This window comes from Podarcis pityusensis, assembly GCF_964106645.2.
Source record: "Podarcis pityusensis genome assembly, chromosome: 8".
NCBI lineage: Eukaryota > Metazoa > Chordata > Lepidosauria > Squamata > Lacertidae > Podarcis > Podarcis pityusensis.
In genome coordinates this window covers 64,372,078-64,395,858 of record NC_138033.1, presented here as the reverse complement: position 1 = coordinate 64,395,858, position 23,781 = coordinate 64,372,078, and the positions used below count along the sequence as shown (strand labels likewise).

Here is a 23,781-nt window from a genome sequence, read left to right as displayed (position 1 = left end):
TTGCTCAGCTGACAGAACATCTACTCCCTTCCTTTGCTGGAGTGGAGTGAAAAAGAGAATCGGTCACCCCCACAGCTCGAACCATTGCTGATCCAGTTGCCTGGGAGGGGGAAATGGTGGTGGGCGGTGTTATTTCCTCATCAGCCATGAGCTCCTGGAGTTCTTTGTGTGTGGATTAGGTTTCTCTGACCTTACTCCCATCAAGGGATGGGGGAGAAATTTGATTCAGTTCACACTAATCTGATCTGTACTTTATGAAACGATACAGAAACTGAAACCCAGCCAGCCTCGGATATTCCCACTTCTCCAAATCTTGCAATGCAGTTCTCCAGCCAAGAAGTGTGTTCAAAACTGCATGTAAGTGTGTATATCCATGAAAATAACTTGCAAAAGTGCATTATATAAGGGAAATCGTTTTGCAGGAAAATACGTATCTTAGCAAAATTGCATACGAAGACGTGTACACGGTATGAATCATAGAATCATAGAATTTGTAGTGTTTTGCATCTTATGCCGGGGTTACATTCTGGGGATACTGTAGTTTGCATGTGCAAAAACACATACAGTGGAACCTTGGTTCTCACACATAATCCGTTTGACTCCCAAGATCTTCAAAAACCAAGGTGTGGCTTCCAATTGGCGCAGGTGTCCTGGAAACAATAGCCGACAGCTGCATCGGACATTCGACTTTCAAAAAACGTTTGGAAACCGGAACACTCACTTCGGGGTTTTTGGCATTCGGGAACCAATTTGTTCGTTAACGAAGCCGTCCAAGAACCAAAGTTCCATTGTATGACTAAACCACCTTCATGCAACCGTCTTTACCTTTCAAGCAAAGCAGAGAGCTCTGGGATGCTCCTGTGGGGCCAACTGGATTCCCAGAAAATCTCCTGAGAACATCCCAGAGCCTGGTAAGCAAGGCTTTTAAAAACTTTCTGCTCCAGGAAAACCCAGTGCAAGAGGAGCTTTTAAGCTCTCTGCCTTCCCTATGCTTAATCTGTGGGATTTCAACCAGCCGGCTTTCAAATTGCGCAAGTTAATTGCACACAATTGTACCGTATGGAGGCAAATGGCCCTAGAATTCACGAGGATTCCTTTTGTGTAAAGAAGAAGAAAAAATTGGTGTGGAATTGTACAGAACGGTACGTAAGACCGGAAAAATGTGAAACTGAGACGGCAAAGCCCATCTCGCCTTGGTCGCCTGACTTTCCTGCCGCTCAGCCTGCTGCGTTCACCCTCTTTGTGTAGCTCTGAATGGACATCTGGAAGTGTTGGTTGGTGTTGAGATGGGAGTGGAAGAGGATGACGTAGGCCTTGGGGGCGAAGTAGCCCCCGAAGATCCCGGCGAGGGTGCAGAGGAGGGTGGCGATGTGGATAGCCGCCAGGTACTTGCCCTTGTAGATGCTCGCGGCGGTGGTGTACGTGATGAAGGAGACGAAGTAGATGAGGTTGCTGAATGTGATGCACTTGGCTTCGTTGTAGCTGTTGGGAAGGTCCTTCCCCGCGTAGCTGATGGTGAAGCAAGCCACGCCCAGCAGGCTGTTGAAGATCATCCAGAAAGCGGGGATCACCGTGTCGCCCTGGCTGCACTCCAGGAGAATCAGCTCCTCAAAGGCCTCGTAGTTCTTGTAGGGAGCCGGTGGGCTGATGGTGAGGGAGGTGAGGACCATTGTGCCTTGCAGCCCAGTGATGGATGCTATGAGCAGGCCAGAGCCATGGTACTTCCGCCAGGCCCCATACAGGCCCGGAGCCCTGGCCGCCATCTTGAAGACGATGACGATCTGCACCGAGCGCGCCGCCATGCACGAGAGGCACCCGGTGAGGCAGGTGCTGTACACCGACAACCTCAGAAGGCAGACAAAGTGCCCTGGGGCCCCGAAGAAGCAGTAGAGGCTGAGGCTGGCGCAGGCCAGGGAGCCCAGCATGGCGAAGCACATCCAACCGCCAGCCGACTTCACGACGGGCGTGTGGCGGTTCCGCACGAAGACGCCTGTGGTCCCGGCCACCAGCAGCAGCAGGAGGGTGTTGGCTGCCAACAGGGCCACGGAGATGGGGTCGTCCCACAGCATGAAGATGACGGTGCGGTCGAAGCAGGCTTCGCTTCTGTCAGGCGCCCACTGGTCCTTCTGGCACTTCTGGCAGGTGTACGGATCTGTGGGGCAGCAGGGCTAGTCAGCGGAGGCAACTGGAAGCCACGTTTCCCCCATCCCTGGGATCTCTGGGGGGCAGCCAACAGGACGGCCGCTGCAGTGTAGTTGTTAGAGAGTTTGACTACAAGGACCTGGGAGACCAGGGTTCAAACCTCCGCTGGGCCAGCTGACCTTGAGCCAGCCGCTGCCTCTCAGCCTAACCTCCCTCACAGGGTTGTTGTGGGGGTTAAAGGAGGAGGAGCAGAATAATGTGTACACCACCTTGAGGTGCTTGGAGAAAAGCCTAGGATACATATGCAATAACCAACTGGGATAGCTCAGCTGGAAGAACACAAGACTCAGCGTTGTGAGTCTGAGCCCCATGCCAGGCAAAAGATTCCTGCATTGCAGGGGGTTGGACTAGATGATCCTTGCGTCCCCTTCCAGTTCTATGATTCTATGAAATAATTAATCCTGGATTCCCGGCTGCAAGAACGTTGCCTTTCCTCCCATCAACACAGCTCAGCCTTAGTGCACCTATCTGCTGCAGTGCCTCGCCGTCTGTGTGTGTTGCACTCAGGAAGTGCTCTCCTGATATTACAGCGTGCAAGAGTGTTATTAGGGGGAGGTCCTGGGTCTTTGGCACTCATCCCTGCATCTCTTGAACCCGTCCCCTTCCTCCCCACCCCAACTTCTAGACCTCGCCCACCCACCGTCTTAGTTCGCTCAGGGTCCTAAAAGTGCACCTGCTTCTACAAATTGGTAGCAAACAGGTGGACCATTTGAAACAAGAAAGCAGACTATATATATATAAGATTAAAACATTCCAAAGACAGTTACAAGCATCTAAAACCAGTCACATTTAGAAATAAATTGAAAAGCAAATAAAAACGCATCTGAAGCACATTCTCTCCCTGAGGCCTGTAGGTTTTTTTTTAGGTCTGCTGGACATTGTATCTTTGTGAAGGGGTGAACTAAGGTGCCCAGTATTTCCCGAGGGAAAGAATGTGCTTTAAAGGTATACCGGGTACAAAACTCTCCTTTTTTTGCCACTGCCATCACCCCTCAGGCTAGCATGAGCGAACACTCTGTGGCTCCAGCACATTTCCATGTTTCTCCATCCCTCCAAGTGCTTTGCAAGAGAGCTTCCTGCTTCTGGTCATGGGCCGCTTGGCCATGGCTTCCTCCTAGAGGATGCAGGTGAGACCACAAACCCTGGCCCCAAACCTCAAAAGCTCAGGAACATCATGCAAGGCTTGGGCTTCGGTATTAGGAAGCCATGTGACCTCAGAGGCATTGGCCCTGTGGGGAGACAGCAAGGGGGCAGAGCCAGCCTGAAGCCATAGAGGCCATGGGTTTAAAGAGGCAGGAAGCAGGAGAGTTGAATCGCCTCTGCCCGCCTGCTTCTGACTCTGGTGCTGGCCTGGCCTGGCCCTGCCTGCTGACAATTCACTCACCGCTTCTGTTCAGGAAGGTTCCTGGAGAGCAGCCCACGCAGTGGAAACAGCATTGGTGCATGCCCTGCTGCACCTTCTGCTCCCCCGCGCCGCATTCCTTGGAGCACACGGAGTCAGGGACCTGGGCGGGAGGAGGAGCGTTGGTGTCAAGGGGTGTAGGTGGACCCAAAGTGCCCCCATGAGCCAATGCTACAACCCCCCTGTAGTAGAATGGGTTGCTCGCTCCCATTTTCCCCTGGCAAGGGGAATTCCAGGCAGACCAACGTCATGGGTGGTGGCTAGATCTCAACAGTAAGAATCTTCCCTGGGTGTATGAGCCTCCCGCTCCTCCGTGTGTGCCTCCTTACCTGATTATTCTCTGTGTGCCACAGGAGCCTGTCCTTGTGGATGCTCAGGCGGTCCGGGTTCCTGTCAAAGGAGCCCACCACGGTGTAGTTCCACTCCTGCCCAGCCCATGTCCACAAGACCAGGTCGTAGCCAACCAAGGGGTCCCCATTGGTGTCAAAATAAATCTGTCTGTGGTTCAGGCTGAAGTTCACCCGCTTCACTTCCTTCAGGAGCTGCAGCAAAGAGACAGACAGACAGACTAATCCAGCCAACCCTAACCTAATATCCTTCAGATGTTCTGGACTACAACTCATGTCAGCCCCAGTACATCTCATCTGGTGAAGCGTTCTGGAGGACTCTAGAGCTCGCCACGTTCTTGTGGGTTGGTCCAAAGATATTACCAAACTGTCGACTTGGAGGTATTTTCCAGAGTTTCTCTGAGGAGAAGGAATTAACTGCTAAACCAGTTTTAAGTCTGCAGTGTGGAAACGCCCCATGTTTAAAATTGAATGCATGGGGCCTTGTTTTGCTGGAAGATCCCCAAGCTGGCTGAACCAAATGGTCCCATTCCCTGGACGAACTCCCCTTCCATTTTTTGATCCTGGAAACTCCCCATGGATTCTGCAATCTTCCACACCCCAAACCCAAACGGGAAAGGGCAAGAGATCCAGGGCCCAGTGCAAGCGACTTGGGGGCTGCTGTCTCCTGGGTCACCCTCTAACAAGATGAATCATAGAGTTGGAAGGGACTCTTGAGGTTCATCTAGTCCAACCCCCTGCAATGAAGGAATATTTTGCCCAACATGGGGCTCAAACCCATGCCCACGAGACTAAGAGTCTCATGCTCTACCAAGTGAGCTATCCCAGCTCACATACCCCCAATGCCCATCAGAGCATGCTCAGCTGGAGAGATGGTGTGGCATAGGCGCTAAGAGTATATCATGCAGAGAAATCTCAGCTGTTATTCTGTTTTCTTCGGCATCCTGGAATTCCAGGAAAATACAGAGCAGGGATAAGCACCGTGGCACCCTACAGATGTTGCAGCCTCCATCTTCCATGAATCCTGCTGGCTGGGACTGATGAGAGCTGGAGTTGAGCAATATCTGTAAAGCCACAGGTTAGCCACCCCTGGCTGGCACCTGCTTTTTCCATGGAGAGACCCCACTCTTACCGCAGCAGGAATGCCATTTTGGCACTGTCCCTGCCGGATAAATGCCCAGAGACAGAGACAGAGAGAGATGGGAAGGTTTACCTGCCACGGATAGACGGTGCCCTTTTGGCACACACCAGTTTGGCAGCCCAGCAGATGATGGAGGGCATGTGCCATGACGTACACCGCTGAGTACACACTAAACGCTCCTTGTGTGTCGTAGGGTGACGGCTCCTGCCTGTCGGGCAGCTTGCGGAACTGGGAGAATCGCTGGCTGCACCTTTCCTTGCAATTCCGACATGAGCCAGCGTCACCCCTGTGGGCACCCGCTTCCTCTGATGCGGCAAAAGCTGCTTCAAACGCCTTCATCCCCGAGAGGCGTGCCTGGTGGATGGTTACCCCGAGGACCGTGCCGATGCCCTGAACGCCGGGGATCTTCCAGATTTCCGTGGCCAAGGACCAGTCTTCTGTGCCCAGCCACACCTTCCCGGTCACGTTGTGCCGGGCCGCCTCCCGGAGGAACAGGAGGGCGCTGCGCTTGTTAGCGAAGACGGTCACCACGTTGGCGGCAGAGGCCACCACATCCACGATCATGCGGGCCACCTCTGCGCTGCTGGCGGGGATGACGCCCTGGAAGGCGAAGCAGATGCCCTCCTGGGGGGCCGCTTCGTGCAGCATCTGCAGGCCCTGGAGCCCATAGTTGTTGTCGCTGCCCACCACCGCGACCCAGGTCCACCCGAAAGTCTTCAGCAGGCGCACCATGGCGTCCACCTGCAGCTGGTCGCTGGGGATGGTGCGTAGGAAGGAAGGGAAGACTCTCTTGTTGCTGAGCATCTTACTGGAGGCTTCGTAGCTGACCTGGGAAGAGAGAGAGCAAGGCAGGAAGGAGGCAACTGCTCTTGACATACATCGGGTCCTCCAGATGTTGCTGAAGTTTAACTCCCAACAGCAACCCCTTCTCTGTTCCCAGCATGGCCAGAGATGATGGGAGCAACAGCTGCAGGGCCACAGACATCCCCTCACCCCGATGCAGCTGGATGGGGAGATGGAAACAGTTCTGTGAGTTGGAAGGGACCCCCCAAGGCTCATCTAGTCCAACCCCCTGCAAACCAGGAACAGCAGCTAAAGACTCTCTTGACAATTGGCCATCCACCTTCTGTTTGAAAAGCTACAAGGAAGGAGAGTCCGCCACCTTCCAAGGGCGTCCGCTCCTTTGTCAATCAGCTCTCGCCCTCGGAAAGTTCTTCCTAATTTTCAGATAGCACCTCCTTCCTTGTCATTTGAATCCATGAGTTCAGGTCCTGCCCTCTGGAGCAGCAGAAAACAAGCTTGCTCCAGGTACATCACTGATGGAAACAGAGCCACCGGTGGGACATGTGTCTCCTAGCTATCAGTCACCAGTCATACAGGGCTCCTCAGACGTCTTTTATCGTCAGTCCGAGGTTCCCTCTGCTTCAATTCACCGCCCTTGCCCTCCCCAACATTTCCTGAAGGCTCTTTTCTGCCTAATCTATGCTTTCACGGACATGATCCGGCAGGAACCTCTCCCTAACACAACTTCCCAGTGGACTGCGTCGCTTTTACTTTGCAGTGATCTCTCCTGCACCAGCAAAGAGGGTAATTTGCTTTGGGGGAAGATGTGTGAGAAAAATAAGGCAGAATCGCAGAATTGGAAGGGACTCAAAAGTCTCAGCTGGCTCTGCGATGCAGGAATCTCAACGAAACAGTTGTGAAACATGCTATCAACAGCCTAAAACAGAGACCAGGAAGAGCAGTCTGGCACCAACCCCCTGACATCTCTGGGCAGCTGCTGGTGCCTGTTCACCCCCCAATAATTTTCTTCATTCCTGGGCCTGGCTATGCTGACTGTGGATAGTGGGGAAGCTGTAGTCCAACCACGTCTGGAGAAAGCACAGAGAGGGAGACGGCTCTCCTAATCCACAAAGTCCCACCGCCCTTCGGGGGCTTACCTCTGGCATGCAGAAGACACCCAGCAGACTGGCTGTCGTGAAAGCATTCTCACTGGTGTCTGGCCCGATGACGCCCACAACCTTGGGCAGGGAGTGGGTGTAGTTGGCAGCCACCACCAGCTGCCGGGCACCGCAGCAGCCCTCTCCGCCACCCTGGGAGAGGACGCTCAGCGTGGCGTACATGTTGGAGGATGCCGAGCAGGTGTCGTAGATCTCGTATCCCAGAGTGACGTTGGGCAGGAGGCGGCTGGAGTTGTTGATTTCCTCCACCCCCAGCCGCATGGCCTGGACCAGGTAGTAGCCGTGGTGACTCGCGTCGTACATGCTACAGAAACAGAGAAAAGCCATAGGAGAAGGTGGAACTAAAGGACAGGTGGGGGGGGGGGATCCCAAGTGGGACAGCAGCAAAATATTGCATGGTAGACTGCTCCTATGCAACAGGTTCCATTATGATACTCAATTCCATGCCCTCCCTACTTGTTTCCTGCCCCGCAACCATGAATTTGTCACCATGTTTTTCTTTTTTCTTTTTCTCTCTATATCTTTCTTTCTTATTTCTTTTTGGGTTAAACCACAGAGCCTAGGACTTGCCGATCAGAAGGTCGGCGGTTTGAATCCCCACGATGGGGTGAGCTCCCGTTTCTCAGTCCCTGCTCCTGCCAACCTAGCAGTTTGAAAGCACATCAAAGTGCAAGTAGCTAAATAGGTACTGCTCTGGCAGGAAGGTAAACGGTGTTTCCGTGTGCTGCTTTGGTTCGCCAGAAGCGGCTTAGTCATGCTGGCCACATGACCCAGAAGCTGTACGCTGGCTCCCTCGGCCAGTAAAGCGAGATGAGTGCCGCAACCCCAGAGTCGGCCACAACTTGACCTAATGGTCAGGGGTACCTTTACCTTTACCTTTATACTTATGTTCTGGGAGGGATGGAAGAGAAAAGACCCTGTGTGAGAAACAGGGGAGAGAGAATCTCCCAGGGTGGGAGGCTGGGGGAAGCTCCCAGGTGAGAGCTGGGATGATTTATATCCCTTGGTGTGCATTAAGAGTAAATATATAACCTTGATAGAGGTTTACTTCTTCTTCTTCTCCTCATCCTTCTCCTCCTCCATTTTCTTTTCTTTTCTTATGCTCGCTCTTTCTTATTTTTACTCTCGGTTTTGCATTTACTGCATTCTAAAACCTTTAATAATGATTATAAAACACAAACTAAAAACAATACTGAACTGTAAAATAAAATGGTCGAACAAATAAAACGAAACATAGATTGGTTGCAAACAAATGGACAAGTGTTCAGTTCTCACTGGGCTGCTTGGAGAGTTGTCCCCCTTAGTTCCCTCCTCCTCCTTGCCTGCTGATACTTGTCTTATTATGATCTCTGGAAACTGCTTTAGTCGAGTCACTTTTCCACCTGCTTCAAGATTCCCTGCAAGGTGTGGCAGCAGCTCTCTGGGGCTGCAGATGGGGGTCTCTCCCAGCCCTTGAGATGGTGAGGTTTGAACCTGGAGGACCTTCTACTCTGTCCCTGAGCCACAGCCCTTCTTGTGCCCTGGTGGCACTGTTTTGATTGCATGAGCAATGGCTCTCATAGCCTCCAACTTTGGAGCTATTGATTTGTTTACGCAGCTTCGTTGGGGAAAATTGAATAGGAATTTCCAGCCCCCTTCATCTTTTATAAAACTGGAGGAAGATGGAGGGTCAGGGATTCACTGCACATAACTTTGTCCCATGTATGTTGTTGACACACTGTTTCAAAGGAGATTGGATAAAATCCATGGAAGAGGTGAGGTCAATCAGTGGCCGTGAGTCATGATGGCTGTACGGAATCCTCCGTATTCCAAAGGGGAATAGTCCTGGTTACATTGGAGCAGACACAGCATGGCACTTCTTAATGGGTTTTCAGCTGAACTGCTTCTCAGAGGGACAAAATAAAAAATGACTGCCTAGAAAATATCAAAAGTGATTAACCATCCAGTGAAACACAATAGCTGATTGCAAATAAGTAGGATGCCTGTCTGTTGCCAATACAAGCCTGGTGTGTTGGGGGATAGGGAGAAATGGTCTTAAGCTGACTGTGAGTCCACATTGGAAAGGGCCTGTCCGCAGCTCCTTAAAACATAGTCTAGAGGTGCCACCACACACAAGGCTCTGCTGCCTGTAATGCTACTTCTGCTTGTGCAGGATGGTGGGATAGCAAGTAGAGGAGCCTCACTTGAAAGTATAAGCGTATCTATGGGAGATGTTTCTTCAAGCACTTGACTGTGGAGAAGTTACTTTGGTATTTGCCGTTTTCATTTGCTCTTTTGCCAGGATTAAACATAGCTTGGGACCACATGCTTTCCAGACAGATACCTGCATCCTACATAGGAAGATGACTTATCAGATCACTGGCCCATCAGACCATCTAGCTCAGTGTGGTTTACACTGACTGGCAGAAGCTCTCCAGGGTTTCAGGCTGGGGTCTCTCCCCACCCTACTTAAAGATGCCTTTGGGAATTGAACCTGAGACCCTCTACACGCAAAGTACTGAGCTATGGCACCTGCGATATTTCTGGCTCCTCTCACTTACCTGTCACAGATGGCAACTTCTGGCTTAGTTTTCTGGGGTTTGGTGATGTTACTCCGGTGAATTTGAAACAGCCCTGCAAGGGTATAATCTCCATCCAGCCTCAGCGGGGAAGAAATCCCCTGGTTTAAGCTCCCACTGGCACAGCAACAGAAGCCCAAAAGCAGCAAATACGAAAAGGGTGGGGGAGAGAGACTCATCCTGAATGGACCAGGGGAAGTCACTGTCGCAGCCACAAGGGCACTCTGCTTTTTGGGGAGGAGGAATACTGAGGCCAGTGTCCCTGAATCACCTGGGATCATTTGCATAACCCTGCACACCTGTAAAATGCCTCAGAGCAGAGGGCAAGATATACATACACAGGAAACTTTCCTGGAGCGGGGAGGCAGCAGGATGCAAGCCAAAAACCAAATTGTGGGGTTTAATTTTCCTAACAGATTCCGCAGGAGAGTGGAAGTAAAATGTGCTCTCTCCTTCTGGGCTCCTTGTGGAATAATTAGACCCTATAAACGCTTGCAACACTCCTCATGCCCCCTCTGTTACGATCACATTGACTACATCGTGTAGAAATGGATGCACTAGTGGCCTGGGCAAGTCTCTAGTCCTCAGCTGCTAAAAAAACCCCAAAGCACCCAAAAGGAATATATCATGAAAGACTGAAATCTTTTGAAAGATTGAAATGAAAGAAGAGGAAGCAGCTGTGTTTTGACATGTTCACTGCCACGCTGTTACAGTGCCTGGCTTTTTGGAAATAATTGGCACTTCCACCATGCACAGGTCTATCGCTGGACTCTATGCTGCTCCATGTCTGCATGATGACATCCTCATCCAAATGCTGGCCTGTATTATTTCCCCACTTAATCCAGATTATGGCTTCCATGGAAAATCCGATAAGGAAAGAAAATATATGCAGAAACAGTGAATCTTTATTAAAAGAGGAGAAAATGGGGATCCCCCATGGTGGGGGAGAACATGGGATGGTATTTTTGATTATGACACTTTGCTTTGCAGAATTTCTAATGGTATGTTTTGTTAAACACATAATACAGGTGAATGGTTAATCTTCCTCAGTATTGTCCACATTGACTTCCAGCAACACTCTGGGGTTTCAGGCAGGGTTCATTCTCAGCACCACCTGGAGATGCTAATAGTGAACCTGGGATCTCCTGGATGCAAGGCAGATGCTCTGCCAATGAGTAATGGCCCTTTCCTTTAATTCTTAAACTCTATAATCAGGACAAATATTTGCAGAAATGAACCAAACCAGTGGGTTGTTACCAATGCTGGTGATACTCCAAATAGACCCATTGGAACAAATGCATGTGGCATTGATTTCAGTCTGAGTAAAACTCAGCTGAATGAAATCCCAGTATTCGGGAAAGTGCAATGATTTCCACTGCTCTGCCCATTTCCATCATGTGTAAACCCCATCACACTTTCCTTCCTTCCCTGGAAAAACAGTTTTGGGAAAGAGGGAAGTTTCAGCAGGGAATGAATGAAGAGGTGTGCTTAACCCTTGTCCCACCTGACACTGGGCCCTATCCAGCTATGCTCTACACAAAGTAGATAGACCCACTGAAATTAATGGACCTCAGTTTGTCATGGCCATGACTTTCAATGGATCTTCTTTGAGTGGGACTCTCATTGGATACAACAGATTATTCTCTTCCACTTGAGTGGACTTGCTTTCTGTTTGCTGAAACCCTTGGAGTGGCCACTAATTGGGCTGATTCAGGAGGACTCTCCTTATGTTGTTATTTGATGTCATTGTGGTGCAAAAACATGCATGAATCTGAGCACCACCAATCATGGATCCTCTGTTTTTTGCAGGGGATCCCTTCAAACTGAAGTGTAACTATCACAGAGACCCTGAGTCTCATGACACCACATAAATCGTGGTCCACATCGAGGCAGTGCTAAAAAGTGGCAAGTGGCAGTGCTAAAAAGTACCAGTCTGGGACTATTTAGAGTTCAGTCGTTGGATACAGATCTGATCTGTGCTTTGATGGTAGCTGGTTGTTCTCTGTAAAATTTGTGGCAAATTCAAAGGGTAATCCCATTATTATTTCTTGGATCCAACTTCCTTTTTCCTCCTGTGATGAGGCTGCATTTTAGTATTTTAATGTTTCAATATTTTAATGTTGTATTTTAATCTTATTTTTAAGTTGTATTCATTCAACTTGTTTTTATTATTGCTTGTTAGCCGCCCTGAGCCCAGCCTTGGCTGGGGAGGGGGGGTATAAATAAAAATTATTATTATTATTATTACATTGCAATGAGGTTGGACTAGATGACCCTTGGGTGTCCCTCCCAACTCTACAATTCTATGTGGCCATTTGTTTAGCTTGCCTTCGTTTATTTTATTGTGCTCTGCTTTTATTACGTATTTTATTACGCTATCGCGTTTCTACTGTTAGCCGCCTCGCGCCCGTTTGTGGAAAGGCGGGAAATACATTTAAACAAAACAAAACAAAACAAAACAAAACAAAACAAAACAAAACAAAACAAAACAAAACAAAACACAGCTGGGGGAAAACCTTACAACGTCTCCCACGGTTTGCCTAGCTACCTTTCCATGCCAACCTCAGACAAAAAAGTCTGTTGCCCGGAAATCCAAATGATGGGTTCCTGTAATTTCCGGTGCTCCTTCTTATATCTGCAAGGCAACCATATGACGTCACGACATTCCGAAACACGAAGTCGCTCTACTTATTCCTGTCTCTATCGTCGTTTCCCGGCTCGCGAAAGGACGCGCATGCGCGCTAGCGGTCGCTTTGGAGACGCGGGCCGCCGCCGAGGCGAGGTGTGGGGATGGCGAACCGCCGCTTGAACCCGGCCAGCCTCCTCCGGCGGCAGAGGAGCCGGCGCCGGCGCCGAAAAGCGGCTCTGCAGTCTCCGCCTGCTCCGCAGGAGAAGAAGGCCCGCGGAGGGCCCGACGTCCTGCAGCGCTATACACGCGAGTTCGCCCGCGGCCTCCTCTCCGCGCGGCCATCGCAACCGCCGCCAACGGACGAAGAAGCCTCGGATGAGGGAGAGATGCTGACGGCCGTCGAGGCCAAGGAAGGCAGAGCCTTTCTGCTTCTGCCTCAGGGGCAGGTGAGCGCGGAGAGGGCGTGGCTATGCAAATACAGGACGCGCGCGGGTCGTCGTCCCCCCCGCCGTTGGAGGCGTTGCCAAATAAGGGAAGGGCAGGGCTTGGGGGTAGAAGGGGCGTGCTTATGCAAATACTGCTCGTCGACTCCTGTTTATGGGGTTGGTCTAGCTGTTTGAGGTGCTGCCGCTCAGGGAAAGGGCGTGGCCAGGAAACACAAAAGCCGTGCTTATGCAAATACAGAGAATGGACTCCAACTCAATGGGTTCGCCATTGGGTGGAATAGCTGTACTGTATAGGCTTGCAACTTACACGGAGTTTGTGCCTAAAGTCCAAATCACCTCTGATCGAAATTCATTTGGTTCCATGGTGGGTGGGATTGCCAAAGTCATTTGTCCTGGAGAACCTTGCCCCCTTCTTCCCCCTTCTAATCTGTTTAATAAAAAAATTCTGAATGTGCACATGTTAAATGCGCATAAGTTGCAGGCTTACTGTACAAGGAAGAATGTGCCTTTGTGGGGGGGGGGTGACTAGGTAGCAGAAGGGGCAGGGGGAAGTGGGCTGGTAGATATGGAAGGGCTGTAGTGGTAGAGTATCTGTCTTGCCTGCAGAAGGGCTCCTATCTCAAGCCTTGAAAAGTCATTGTGTAGAATAGATAATTTGGAGCTAGATGGACCAATGGACTGAGTCATTATAAGTCAGCTTCATATTTCAGTCAGGCCTATATTCAGAACCATGCGGAATACTGTAGAATCTAACTCTGATTTTAGCAGAAGGATTGTAGCTTAATGGTAGATTATCTGCTTTTCGTGCAGAAGGTCCTCGCTTCAGTGCCAGGTGGCATCTCCAGATAGGGCTGAGCGAGACTCCTTGTCAGAAACCTTTCAGAGCTTTGTCATTGCAGACAGTAATAATCTAGCTGGACCAATGGTCTGACTTGGTATAAGGCAGTTTCTAATGTTCCTAGAACATCCTCTGTGGCCCTTCAGCTGGCCAATGATGGAAGTCCAACTGTACTTGGAGGACCGGTATCCAGCAAATGATTATGATATAATTCACCCTGAGACCCCAGAGTGGGTTACACCATTAAAATGTAATATTAAAAACAGTCTAGGACAACTTCTCTGGGTAATTTTAAAAGGGGCAGCCCCCATTTACATATTAGTTTGCTTATTTACAGTAGTTATTTTCTACCTGTCAGGCACTGACATTCACTGGCAAGTGTTCCCTGACGTGCCTGTATGGCTCTGTACGGGTGTTTGGGTTCAACATCGTTCCAGATCAGCCCCCATATCACCTCTTCTCCCCCTACTCCCACTGTGCTCTCACCATTGAAGCAGTGGCTTATAAGGAGCCAGAAACATCTGGGAAGGAAATGAAAGCAGAGGCAAAGTCCATTCTCCGGGCACACCTTGTGCCCCGAGGTAAGTTGGAATGGAGGGTGGGCCCTGAACTTGTTGTTCCTGTGAGAGGGTGATCTTGGATGTTTGAAGAAGAATATGATGTGCTTTGTGCTCACACAGAGCTCTGCCTCTCGGGGATCAGATTGTTAAAAAAGGCTTTTGTGGACAGGCTGTCTGGTGTGTGTTTATGCACATCCCTTGAAATTCTTTTGGAGTTTCTGTGTGCAGAATGGATATCTTTGATGGTCATGATTTTGACCTGTGGCCCTTTGCCACAGACCGGTCATTTTGCTGTTCTTTGTTGCAGTCTGGTTAGGGGAAAAGCCTGGATACAAATAAATAAAATAATAAAAATTCACATCCAGCAGCTCTCCCTTTCAGCCTAACGCTGTTCACAGGGTGGTTTTGTTTGTTTCCTGAAATATTTTATATTGCTTTTTCACAAGCTGTGTTTAGTATTTTACACTAAAAGAAATGTACACAAAAACCAGCCGTTTATAAATCACGATAAATACACATTTAAGACAAAGCAGCCACAGAAAATTTAAGTCCTCATTGAAATCATGCAGAATTTGCAGACTTCTCAAAAACAAAACAGAACACACACAAAAAACCAGCTGTGTTTGTGCTTCCCTAACTTCTTCTAGAAGAAGGTTCCAGAGCTTGGGGCCTGTTGCCAATAAAAGCCAAACCCAGGCTGCTAATGTCCGAACCTGTTGAATAGTAGGAATAGAGAACAAGATTGAGTAAGCCACAGTTGGGTAGCTGCCTTATTGTGAGAATAGCTCTGTCTGTGTATGCTTTGTTTCCCTGTGCTCTGTAGAAAAAGCTCGTGCAAATGTGAAGACTTCCAAGACTGAGGCAGGCTCCACTGGAAGCCCTTCAGAACCACAGCAATTATTATGGTTTTCTGTCCTTATCACAATGGCCTTGAAGCATTATGAGGGCCAAGGAGGAGGCTTACTGTCTCATTTGTGGTTTCATCCTTTGTCTTTCCAGATGCAAGATGCAAACTGATGAAAGACTTCATTCCTCAGTGTTCCATGATTTTGTTGGAGCGTCTGGATACTCCAGCGACTAGGTTCATTCACAGCTACTCAAATTTCTCCCACATATTCAAAGCAAAGGTGAGTTCCTTCTGTCCTCTGAGTTTTCGCAGAACTGATTCAGGATGGCCAGGATACACTGCAAGACCTGGCTTCATGTGTTCAGTCCCCATAAGCAGGGCCTCTACTTAATCCTTTTGAATTTGAGTAGAACCCTCTGTGTGATGGGAGACCCTGATAAAGCAAGATTATACAAGGGAAGGTCAAGGACTTGGTGAGGGTGTGATGCATGCGAGAACATGCCCTTCTTTACAGTTTGAGCATTCACACCTGAAGTCTGAAGATACCCGCTAATGAAAAATGCTCACTATGTGGCCTGTATCAAATTTCTGTTTGGGTTAATTACATTGGTCCTGGGACTTGGATATCCTTTTAGGCGTCTTGTGGGGATGAAGCTACTCTGCTGGGCAATCAAGGCTTCCTTTGTGTTAACATTTCCTGGATTTGGGGCCTTTTAATTTATCCTACACTTAGGCCTGAACTCCAATGGATATATCTGCTTTTTGGGTGTTTGTCAGTTAGCCAAATACTTGCTAGCTAAGGCCAATTTGCAGTGAACATTAAGAGCCCTGCTGGATTCATCCAAAAGTCCATCTGATCCAGCATCCTGCTCTCCACAGGAGCCTCTCAGATGCTTCTGTGAAGCCCACAAACTAGTTACGAAGCCAAATGCCCATTGAACCTGCTATTCCCTAGCTGTTAGTATTCAGAGGGATGCTGTCTCTGAAGTTGGGGGTTCTTAATACCTGCTAATAGACATACAGTCTAGCCTGCCCCCTTTTTTTAATGGCTAAAATCACCTTCAGACAAATGCCTTCTCATTCCTAGAGACAGAAGGCTCCCAGTTTCACTCCAGAGGATACAGTGCTCGCTTCTGTTGGTGCTGGGAAGCAAGACCCCAGGAGTGGCCTGCTGATGTCGGAAAGCACATTGTCAGCAGTTGAAGAGTTAGTCCAAGCGTGCCAAGGTGAGTAGCTTAAAGCTAACGTGAGCAAGGGTGAAGTGCAGCTGTAACCTAAACGGAGCAGTGCTTGTATCTGAAGACTTGTTAAATAAAAATGAAGCCAATGGGGCCGTCCTTTGTCCACAGAGAAAGAACTGGGCCAAGCTGTATTCTCTGATTCTAAGCTTGGAGGAAGAATCTGTTTCTGCTTGGTCTTTTTTTATTGAAAAAAGATGTTGGTCATGTTAACCTCCTGTGAGATTTCATGTAGCTGTGCCAGTTGTGTGTGTAAGTTCTTATTCTCGAATAATCATTTCAGATTGTAACTTTACTGGGGCAATTATGTTCAGATACTGTGTTTGTGTTTCAGATGAGGATGAAGGCTGCCCTATAGTCTTGGTTTGTGGCCCCAAAAGTGTTGGCAAGTCAACTTTTAACAGATACCTGATTAATATTTTGCTCAACAGGTGAGTTCTCTGGTGAAGGCTGCTGTGGCTGTTTGCAATGAGAGAGCTTCTTTCTCCCAACTCGTTTCCTATTTTCCTTGGGTCAGGGGTGGCGGGTGCTGTTTTATCTCCTCCCCACCGTGGGCTGTCAGCTCTCTGATCCTTGTCTGGCTAGCCTGCCTTTGTTCCTTTTGCCAAAGCAGTCTCTAGGCTTCCAGTTTTGAAGGCCTAGCACTTATAAGCATGTATCTCTTAGATTTTGCAATGCTTCTTAATACCAGCTTCTGGACACCACAGGAGGGGAGAATACCCTCCCTTGGTCCTGCATTCTGGTTTGCCACAGGCATCTGGCTGGCCACAGTGAGAGAAGGATGCAGGATTAGATGGGCCATTCTGATCCAGCTCAGCTCTTCTGATGTTCTTATAACCATCCTGGTTGCTGACAAGAGCAGGTGGGTGGGGGGCTGCTGATCAGAACATTCAAATTTTTGCTTTAGCTTCAGGCTGGGTTTTCCAGTGATGGCAGTCAAAGGCATTCTGTTAACATTTATACCATTTTCCTCTTCTTAATTGTAGCCTTCCCTGCATTGAATTCTTGGACTGTGATCTGGGGCAACCAGAGTTCACGCCTCCTGGGTGCGTTTCCCTAATTAACGTAACAGAGCCGCTTCTGGGTATGTGCTTTGGAGGCATTTTCAGAGTGTTGTGAAATGTCTGGACGCCTCTTCTGAGTGGCTTTATTTGTTTTATTTATTTAACAATAAATGACTGTAAGAAAACCTCTAAGCGGCTTACAGAACTATAAAACAAAATATTAAGGTTATCATTGAAGACAAGTATTGTAAATTATATCAGTGATGATTAAAATCAACAGTAGCTAAAAGTAAATAAAATGCATGTCAACCTACTATGTACCTGAGTAGGCTGGCCTAAACAAAAATTTTTTTAGCAGGCGCCAAAAAGAGTGCAGTGAAGGTGCCTGCCTGATGTCAATAGGCAGGGGGTTCCATGAGCATTATTTGGCACTTGTAACAGTGTCAGATCTGCAGATTGAAGTGGCCAACTGGGCATATATGTGGGATAAACTGATGCTGCAAGTAAACTGGTCCCAATCTTCAGGACTTTGTAGTAATAATAATAATAATAATAATTCTTTGAATTTGGCCCTGGAGCAGATTGTCAACCAAGGCAGATCTCTGATTCGTTACATGCTGTTTTATGCTGACAGGGTCTCACTCCCATCAGAAACCATGCTGCAGCATTCTGTGCTAACAGCAGTTTTTGGATCAAGCACAAGGGAAGCCCCACACAGAATTTACTTTCTGGTGTGAGTGGAGCTCTTCTTGGAGCACCAGCCTTTCCAAAGGGATCAAAACCAAACTGGAGCAATGACCTGCTTTCCCGTTAGAGGTTGAGTCTAGGGAGAAAGGTTAATTGCTTTCTGCACCCCCACCACCCCGTTGGGTGGATAAACTGCTGTTGCAGCTCTTTTGAATATGTGCAGTTCTGTCAATTTCTTCTCCCCTTTTAGGTCCACCGTTCACTCACCAGCGTACACCGCGAAAAATGGTTTACTTTGGGGCAACCAGTTGTGAGCAGGACACTGAAAGATACATTGACACGCTGAAATACGTGTTCAATGCCTACGAGAGAGATGTTCCTCTGGTCATCAACACCATGGGATGGGTGAAAGGTAAGGCTATGGGGAGCTTGTGACTTTTTCTGCCATGGGGTCAACTGGGTGCAAGTTTGAGATCCTATGTTGGCCCAAGGCGAGGAAGGTGGGGATGTGGGGACTGTCACTGAGGCCCATCTCTCAAACTCTTTCTTACCTGGCCTTCTCAGTTGACATATCTCTTGCTTATTCTGCTTCTAGAACCCTAAGCTGTGCAGGGTAGCCAATGTTATTGCTATTCAGAGTAGACCCATTGAAATTAGCAGACATGGCTAACTTTGACCCATTAATTTCAATGCGTCTACTCTGCATAGAACCCTTGACTCTGTGTGCCTCCCAAACCCCCAGCTTCTGGCTCTGGGGACTTCACCAGATTTGGAACATGGCTGCAGATGCAGCACTGGCAACCCAGTAAGGCTAGAACCATGCTTGAAGGGAAGCTGGCACCTGCCCTTCCGTAAAGATCTCAGCAAAGTGCACAGCGGGGGGTGGGGAAGCAAAGTCTTCAGTTGCTTTAATACAATATCGCTTCTCTTCTGGAATCTATGCTCAGTTTGGTATTTCTGTTTTTGTTTGCAAAGTCAGCATTTTCTGTGCTTGTTTGGAATTGCAGCACTGAAACTGACTGGCAGAGAGGGAATATGAGGTTGGCCCTGGCCATGTATATTCATGTAATTCTGGTACTAAGCTTCAGATTTCATTAGAACGTCAGATATGTTTCAAAGGTGAGGAATGGCAGGTGGAAGACACAAGGTACTGAAAGTTAGGAAGAAGGAGCTATGCAGGGAACTCATGCCTTGAGCTATGAGAGTGCAGGATGTGTGTGCATTCCTTTAAGAAGGACCCAAGTTTCTCTCTTTTAATGGCCATAAAAATTGTGACCATGGAGGCAAAGCCTGCTGGAATTGCAGAAGTGTTTGAATCAGGTGGACTTGGGTGCCCTGCAAAACCTTTTTCTCTTTCTCCCTCTGGCTCAGCAGCTACAGAGGCCTGAAATGATGTGCTCTCGCTTGATGCAGCAGCTTCACTTTGCACCCTATAACATGTGTTCCATCCTTTTCGTTGAATTCCCACATTCCTGCACTGTTCAGACATGCTCTTGTTTTGTCTCCTGGTTCAAAGGTGCCGGATTGCTCCTTTTGATTGACGTAATTCGGCTGCTGGCGCCTAGTCACATCGTTCAGATCAGTGCAGAAGACTTCAGGGACATGCCTCAGCTATCCCCAGAGTATATCCATTGCACTGCTGGCCTGCACACAAGAGGCAAAGCACTCCTCCGGCGCAAGAGCCTGAATGGGATGGAGGACTCAGGGCAGCAGGGCTTGGCCCAAGCAGGCTTCCACCCTCCACATCCTGGACATCAATTGCTGTGTGTCCAGCCAGAGTTCCCAGGAGCAGGGAACGCTGGCACTGGGTAAGTGCCACGCAATGCCATGTGGGCACTGGGTGGGTGGGGTGGAGAGCAGGACAGGGTAAAGTGATACCTTAAGGCCTTTCCATGACTAGCTAGCCTCACTTTGCTGGCGCCTCTGCTTGCCTTTGGGAGTCCTTGACCCACTCTCTTTGCATCCCTTCCTGTCTGTCTTGTAATGTATATTACAAGCAGGTCACTAGCAAACTGTTGCCTAATAGTGTACTTGCGATAACAGCAAAAGAGTATTGTGGCATTTTAAGTACTGTTTGTGTGTGAGAGAGACACTAGCGGGAGGGGGGCTCTGCGTCCCTTCTTGCTCCGCTTGTCAACCCCCACCATATTAACTTCCTGGAGCTTCCCCTTCCCATCCCATGCACCTACTAAACCCACTTTTCACCTTCCCAACCCCATTTCTTTTTTTTTTTTTTAAATGATATTTATTAAAATTTCAAAGAATACAAGAATTACACAAAAACAAAAAATAAAAATACAAGAAAATACAAAATACAAAAAAAGAATAACAAAACCCTTATTAAGGTATAACAAAGAAATGAAAAATAAAAAGAAACATACAAAATAAAAACAGTTAAAAACACATTAATTTTCCATAGCATATCTTCCATACAATTATTTCCCCGGACCTCCTCATACCTCCCTTTTTTGTTAGTTCAGTTTGTTAGTTCAGCAAATCCTTACCATTAAGCTTTTACCCATTTATGAACCTTTTTTCGTATCTCTTAAAGCATTACAGCTGGAAACCACTTAGTTTCTATCCAACATCCTTCTAAGATTCATTAATTTTACAATATTTCTGTAAATAGTCTTTAAATTTCTTCCACCAACCCCATTTCTGTGGCCACTTCTCTTTTCTATTCTGCAGCCCTCCTTTGTGCTGTTGCTCTCACCTTCAGTCCCATGTCCCTCTCCTCCTTCCGCCTCATAAAGCTGGCCAGAGAGTGTGCTTCCCAACCAGTCTCTGATCTAGTTCTCATTTTGCTCCTCTAGACGCACCCACAGCAGTGTCCTACGAGACATGGCAATCTTGGCGTACTTGGGCCAGTTGCAGCCCCCAGACGTGGAATCTGTGTTTCCTTTACACAGCCTGATACCCTATCAGGTAAATGTGCCTACGCAGCAGAGGTTTGTGTTAGTATTGTCGTTACAGAGGCTTTGTGTAAGCAGCCAAGATGCAGTTACCACTGGGGAATGGTTACCCTAAAGACATTCCGAGGATTCTCTCTGTCCTGCTCTTTCAGCCCAGGCTGCTTTCAGTCCATCCAGCCTGGCATTGTTTTCTCTGGCAGGCAGCAGCTCTCCAAGTTCTCAAGCGGAAGTTTTTCCCCAGCCTGGCTTCCTGACACCCTTTTGAACTTTGAAGATGTGAAGTATCTTGCATATGCAGAGTATATACTTTGTCGCAGAGCTCTGCCCCCTCCTCCCTCAAGTATCCCCAGTAGCTTGTCCCCAGGATTTGGCATCCAGAGGTATTCTTCTGTAAAAATAACAGGAATTTCATTTCTGGCTGGTGATGCCAAGCGGTCATTAGCAGATGTAGCCCACATGAATTTGTATAACTGAAACAAAGCAAATTGCTGGTTGAGTTTACGCTCTTGCTTTTTGTTTCCCAGGTACCTTTCAATGCCGTCGCCCTCAGAGTCATACACACAGATGTTGCTCCTGCCCACATCTTGTATTCTGTCAATGCCAGCTGGGTTGGCCTCTGCCAAGTGCCAGATCAGGTGCCGTGTAACGCAGACGGGCCGGTCTTGTTGATGCACACCCCCATCTGCAACTGCCTGGGCTTTGGTAAGTGTCTTGCATTTGTAGCACCCCTCTCTTCCTGTTTTTTAAATTCTTAGTATATTCTAAAATGAAATCAGTCCATTATAGTGGGAGTGCTTACCCTTTCCACTGGGAACTGTTCAGAATCAAAAGGGGCAGCAATCCATGGACTTCGGCTGACCTTGGTAGATAGCCAAAATGTATTCTTCCCACCCAGCTTGCCCTTCCCCTTGAGAAGGAGGACCTTGTCTAGCCAGGGCAGGTGATGCAGGACTACACAGACAAGTCCCCCTCCCTTTTGCTTGTAAGAAGCAGCGTCCCCTCTTGCTAAGCTCTGTGGGTTGGCTACCACTATCTGGCTCATGTGCTCTGCCCCCAAAGTGCTCCAAATATTTATTCCAGTGAAATTATATATTGACCTTTCTGAGGGCAATTTGCACTATTTGGATTAAAAAATATATATATTACAGTATGTAATTAAAATAAACACCAGTTAAAAAAAAGAAAAGAAAAACCAAAGTAGCAGCAGATAAATATGAACTAAAATATTGTGATTAAAAACCAAGTGATGATTTCTCTTTAGCCCAGAAGTAGGTGTCTAGATATTTGCAGAATGTTGCTAAAATGTCCAGAGGTAACCTTAGTTGTGCCAGCCTGCTAAGTTGTTCTGGAATACTCAAGGCTTGTTCTTCATATGCCCCTTTCTACAGGAATCGTCCGAGGGGTGGACACAGACAAGAAGCTGTACCACATTCTGACACCAGTAGCGCCACAGAACTTGCGATTTGTGAATTGCTTACTGATTGGAAGTATCCCTATTCCTAATTGCATCTTCCTGAACCAAGTAAGGACTCTTCCTTCTATTTATCCTGAACCCACTGCCAGCCAGAGCTATCGGAGAATCTGAGTTTTAATATTCAGAGGGAGAAAGCAATTTCTCACCCTGCCCCCATTTCTTTCCACGATTCACAAATACTTACTGGGTAATGCTCACTCTGCTCCTAGTGTCCTATTGGCCTTAAAACTTTAGAGTCTGATAGATATGTTTGTTGTTTTGTTTTTTAAACCTAATGAGTCTTTTGCTGGCATTTGCCGTGTGTGTGTGTGTGTGTGTGTGTGTGTGTGAGAGAGAGAGAGAGAGAGAGAGAGAGAGACAGACAGACAGACAGACACAAGGTGTCCTATAACACTGTCTTTTCTTTGTCAGGTGGGGATTGAAGGGGAGATACCCTATGTCACGTCGGAGTATAACTATGACATTTCAGGTGCTGGGAAATTGAAATTGAAAAAGCATCTTAAGAGGAGAGAACATACGCAGCCATGAGCTCCAATCTAAATCCTCCTCTGCAGGAACTGATCAGCTCAGGAGACATGGCATGTTCTCAGGGGACTTTCCACAGGAGACCAGTTACAATTTTCACAGCTGAGAGTGTCATGCTGATCCACTGTCATGTTTTATTCATTTGTGTGTTTTCTTTGCATCCTAAAAAATTAAACTTTTGATATAAACTGCCTTTATGCCACATTCTTTGAGGTCCTTGGTGCAGGACTCACCAAACAGTGGCCCTTCTAAGTGTGGGTGAAATGATGCTTCTTTTCTGTTCCATCACTCTGGTTGTCATGTGCTGGCATGTGTTTCAGTTTTCAAGAGTCTGCAGCAATTTGGTATTTACTGTTCCTCTCTTCTCTGTGAAATTTGGTTTAGGCTACCCAAGATGTGGTGGTGGTGAATATCTGGTTTCAAACAAGAAATTACCAGGCTGCAGTTGCTGCCTGCAGAGGGAGCTCTGTTGCTCTTGCAGTGCCGTGAGCTTGAATGTTCTGGGTGCAGCCTTAACAGCCTTTTACCAAACAGCTCCGTGCTGAGAGGACTCTTGGCACAGGCCACCTGGCTTCCTGAAGATGCTGTAGGTGCTGCGGCTGCTTTTGAGTCCCTTATTGTATTTGGAGAAGATTCAAGGGAGCCAAGCTATTTTCATTGAAACAATGCTTGGCCCATGCCAGAGACCCCATTGATCCAAAGCTGCACTGCAGGAAAGGGATCTACTGCTGAGTCGGCTTGACTTTTCTCAGGCTGTGTAACATCCTTTGCCTACCTGGGCTCCTTTGGTTGTTTTGGACTACAATTCCCATCAGCCCCAGCCAGCACAGTCATGCTGGCTGGAGCCATTGAGATTTGTAGTCCATCGTAGTCTCTGTTTTTTCTCTTGAGATCTAGCAATTCAGTCTCATTTCAGTGCTCATCCTTTGGGCCAGGGAACTATGCCTCACACAAGCTACTTTGATTTTTCTAATCTAATGGTTTTAAGGAGCTAGCTGCAGACAAAAGGT

The 23,781-nt window shown here is 48.1% G+C and overlaps 2 protein-coding genes across 3 annotated transcripts; one reads left to right on the top strand and one right to left on the bottom strand.

Annotated features, from left to right (window-relative positions):
- Nucleotides 1–20: 20 nt before the first annotated feature.
- TAS1R1 (taste 1 receptor member 1) lies at nucleotides 21–11,756 on the bottom strand. Its single transcript, XM_081017151.1, has 6 exons — nucleotides 9,594–11,756; nucleotides 7,033–7,357; nucleotides 5,165–5,920; nucleotides 3,934–4,146; nucleotides 3,587–3,707; nucleotides 21–2,152 (listed from the first exon to the last, which is right to left on the bottom strand). The coding sequence occupies exons 1-6, from the start codon at nucleotides 9,896–9,898 to the stop codon at nucleotides 1,218–1,220; spliced, it is 2,655 nt and encodes an 884-aa protein (XP_080873277.1). The 5' UTR covers nucleotides 9,899–11,756; the 3' UTR covers nucleotides 21–1,217.
- A 506-nt stretch (nucleotides 11,757–12,262) lies between these two features.
- Nucleotides 12,263–22,963, top strand: NOL9 (nucleolar protein 9). 2 transcript variants are annotated; one of them, XM_081017162.1, is made up of 12 exons: nucleotides 12,263–12,686; nucleotides 13,883–14,105; nucleotides 15,084–15,211; nucleotides 16,025–16,157; nucleotides 16,504–16,600; nucleotides 17,156–17,253; nucleotides 18,111–18,272; nucleotides 19,377–19,668; nucleotides 20,674–20,785; nucleotides 21,297–21,474; nucleotides 22,161–22,294; nucleotides 22,658–22,963. In XM_081017162.1, exons 1-12 carry the CDS (start codon nucleotides 12,402–12,404, stop codon nucleotides 22,772–22,774), a joined length of 1,959 nt encoding a protein of 652 aa, XP_080873288.1. In that variant the 5' UTR covers nucleotides 12,263–12,401; the 3' UTR covers nucleotides 22,775–22,963. The 2 variants fall into 2 exon arrangements, with proteins under 2 accessions (XP_080873288.1, XP_080873287.1); XM_081017161.1 differs by having other exon boundaries at nucleotides 16,019–16,157.
- Nucleotides 22,964–23,781: the final 818 nt, after the last annotated feature.

Excerpts from the sequence above, each read along its gene's own strand:
- TAS1R1 (XM_081017151.1), bottom strand. The coding sequence starts at position 9,898 with ATGCAAATGATCCCAGGTGATTCAGGGACACTGGCCTCAGTATTCCTC. Across the intron at positions 7,358-9,593 it reads GAAGTTGCCATCTGTGACAG|CATGTACGACGCGAGTCACC; the intron begins GTAAGTGAGAGG and ends CTGTTTCTGTAG. Across the intron at positions 3,708-3,933 it reads GGCACACAGAGAATAATCAG|GTCCCTGACTCCGTGTGCTC; the intron begins GTAAGGAGGCAC and ends CCTCCCGCCCAG.
- NOL9 (XM_081017161.1), top strand. The coding sequence starts at position 12,402 with ATGGCGAACCGCCGCTTGAACCCGGCCAGCCTCCTCCGGCGGCAGAGG. Across the intron at positions 16,158-16,503 it reads GTTAGTCCAAGCGTGCCAAG|ATGAGGATGAAGGCTGCCCT; the intron begins GTGAGTAGCTTA and ends TTTGTGTTTCAG. Across the intron at positions 17,254-18,110 it reads CGTAACAGAGCCGCTTCTGG|GTCCACCGTTCACTCACCAG; the intron begins GTATGTGCTTTG and ends CTCCCCTTTTAG.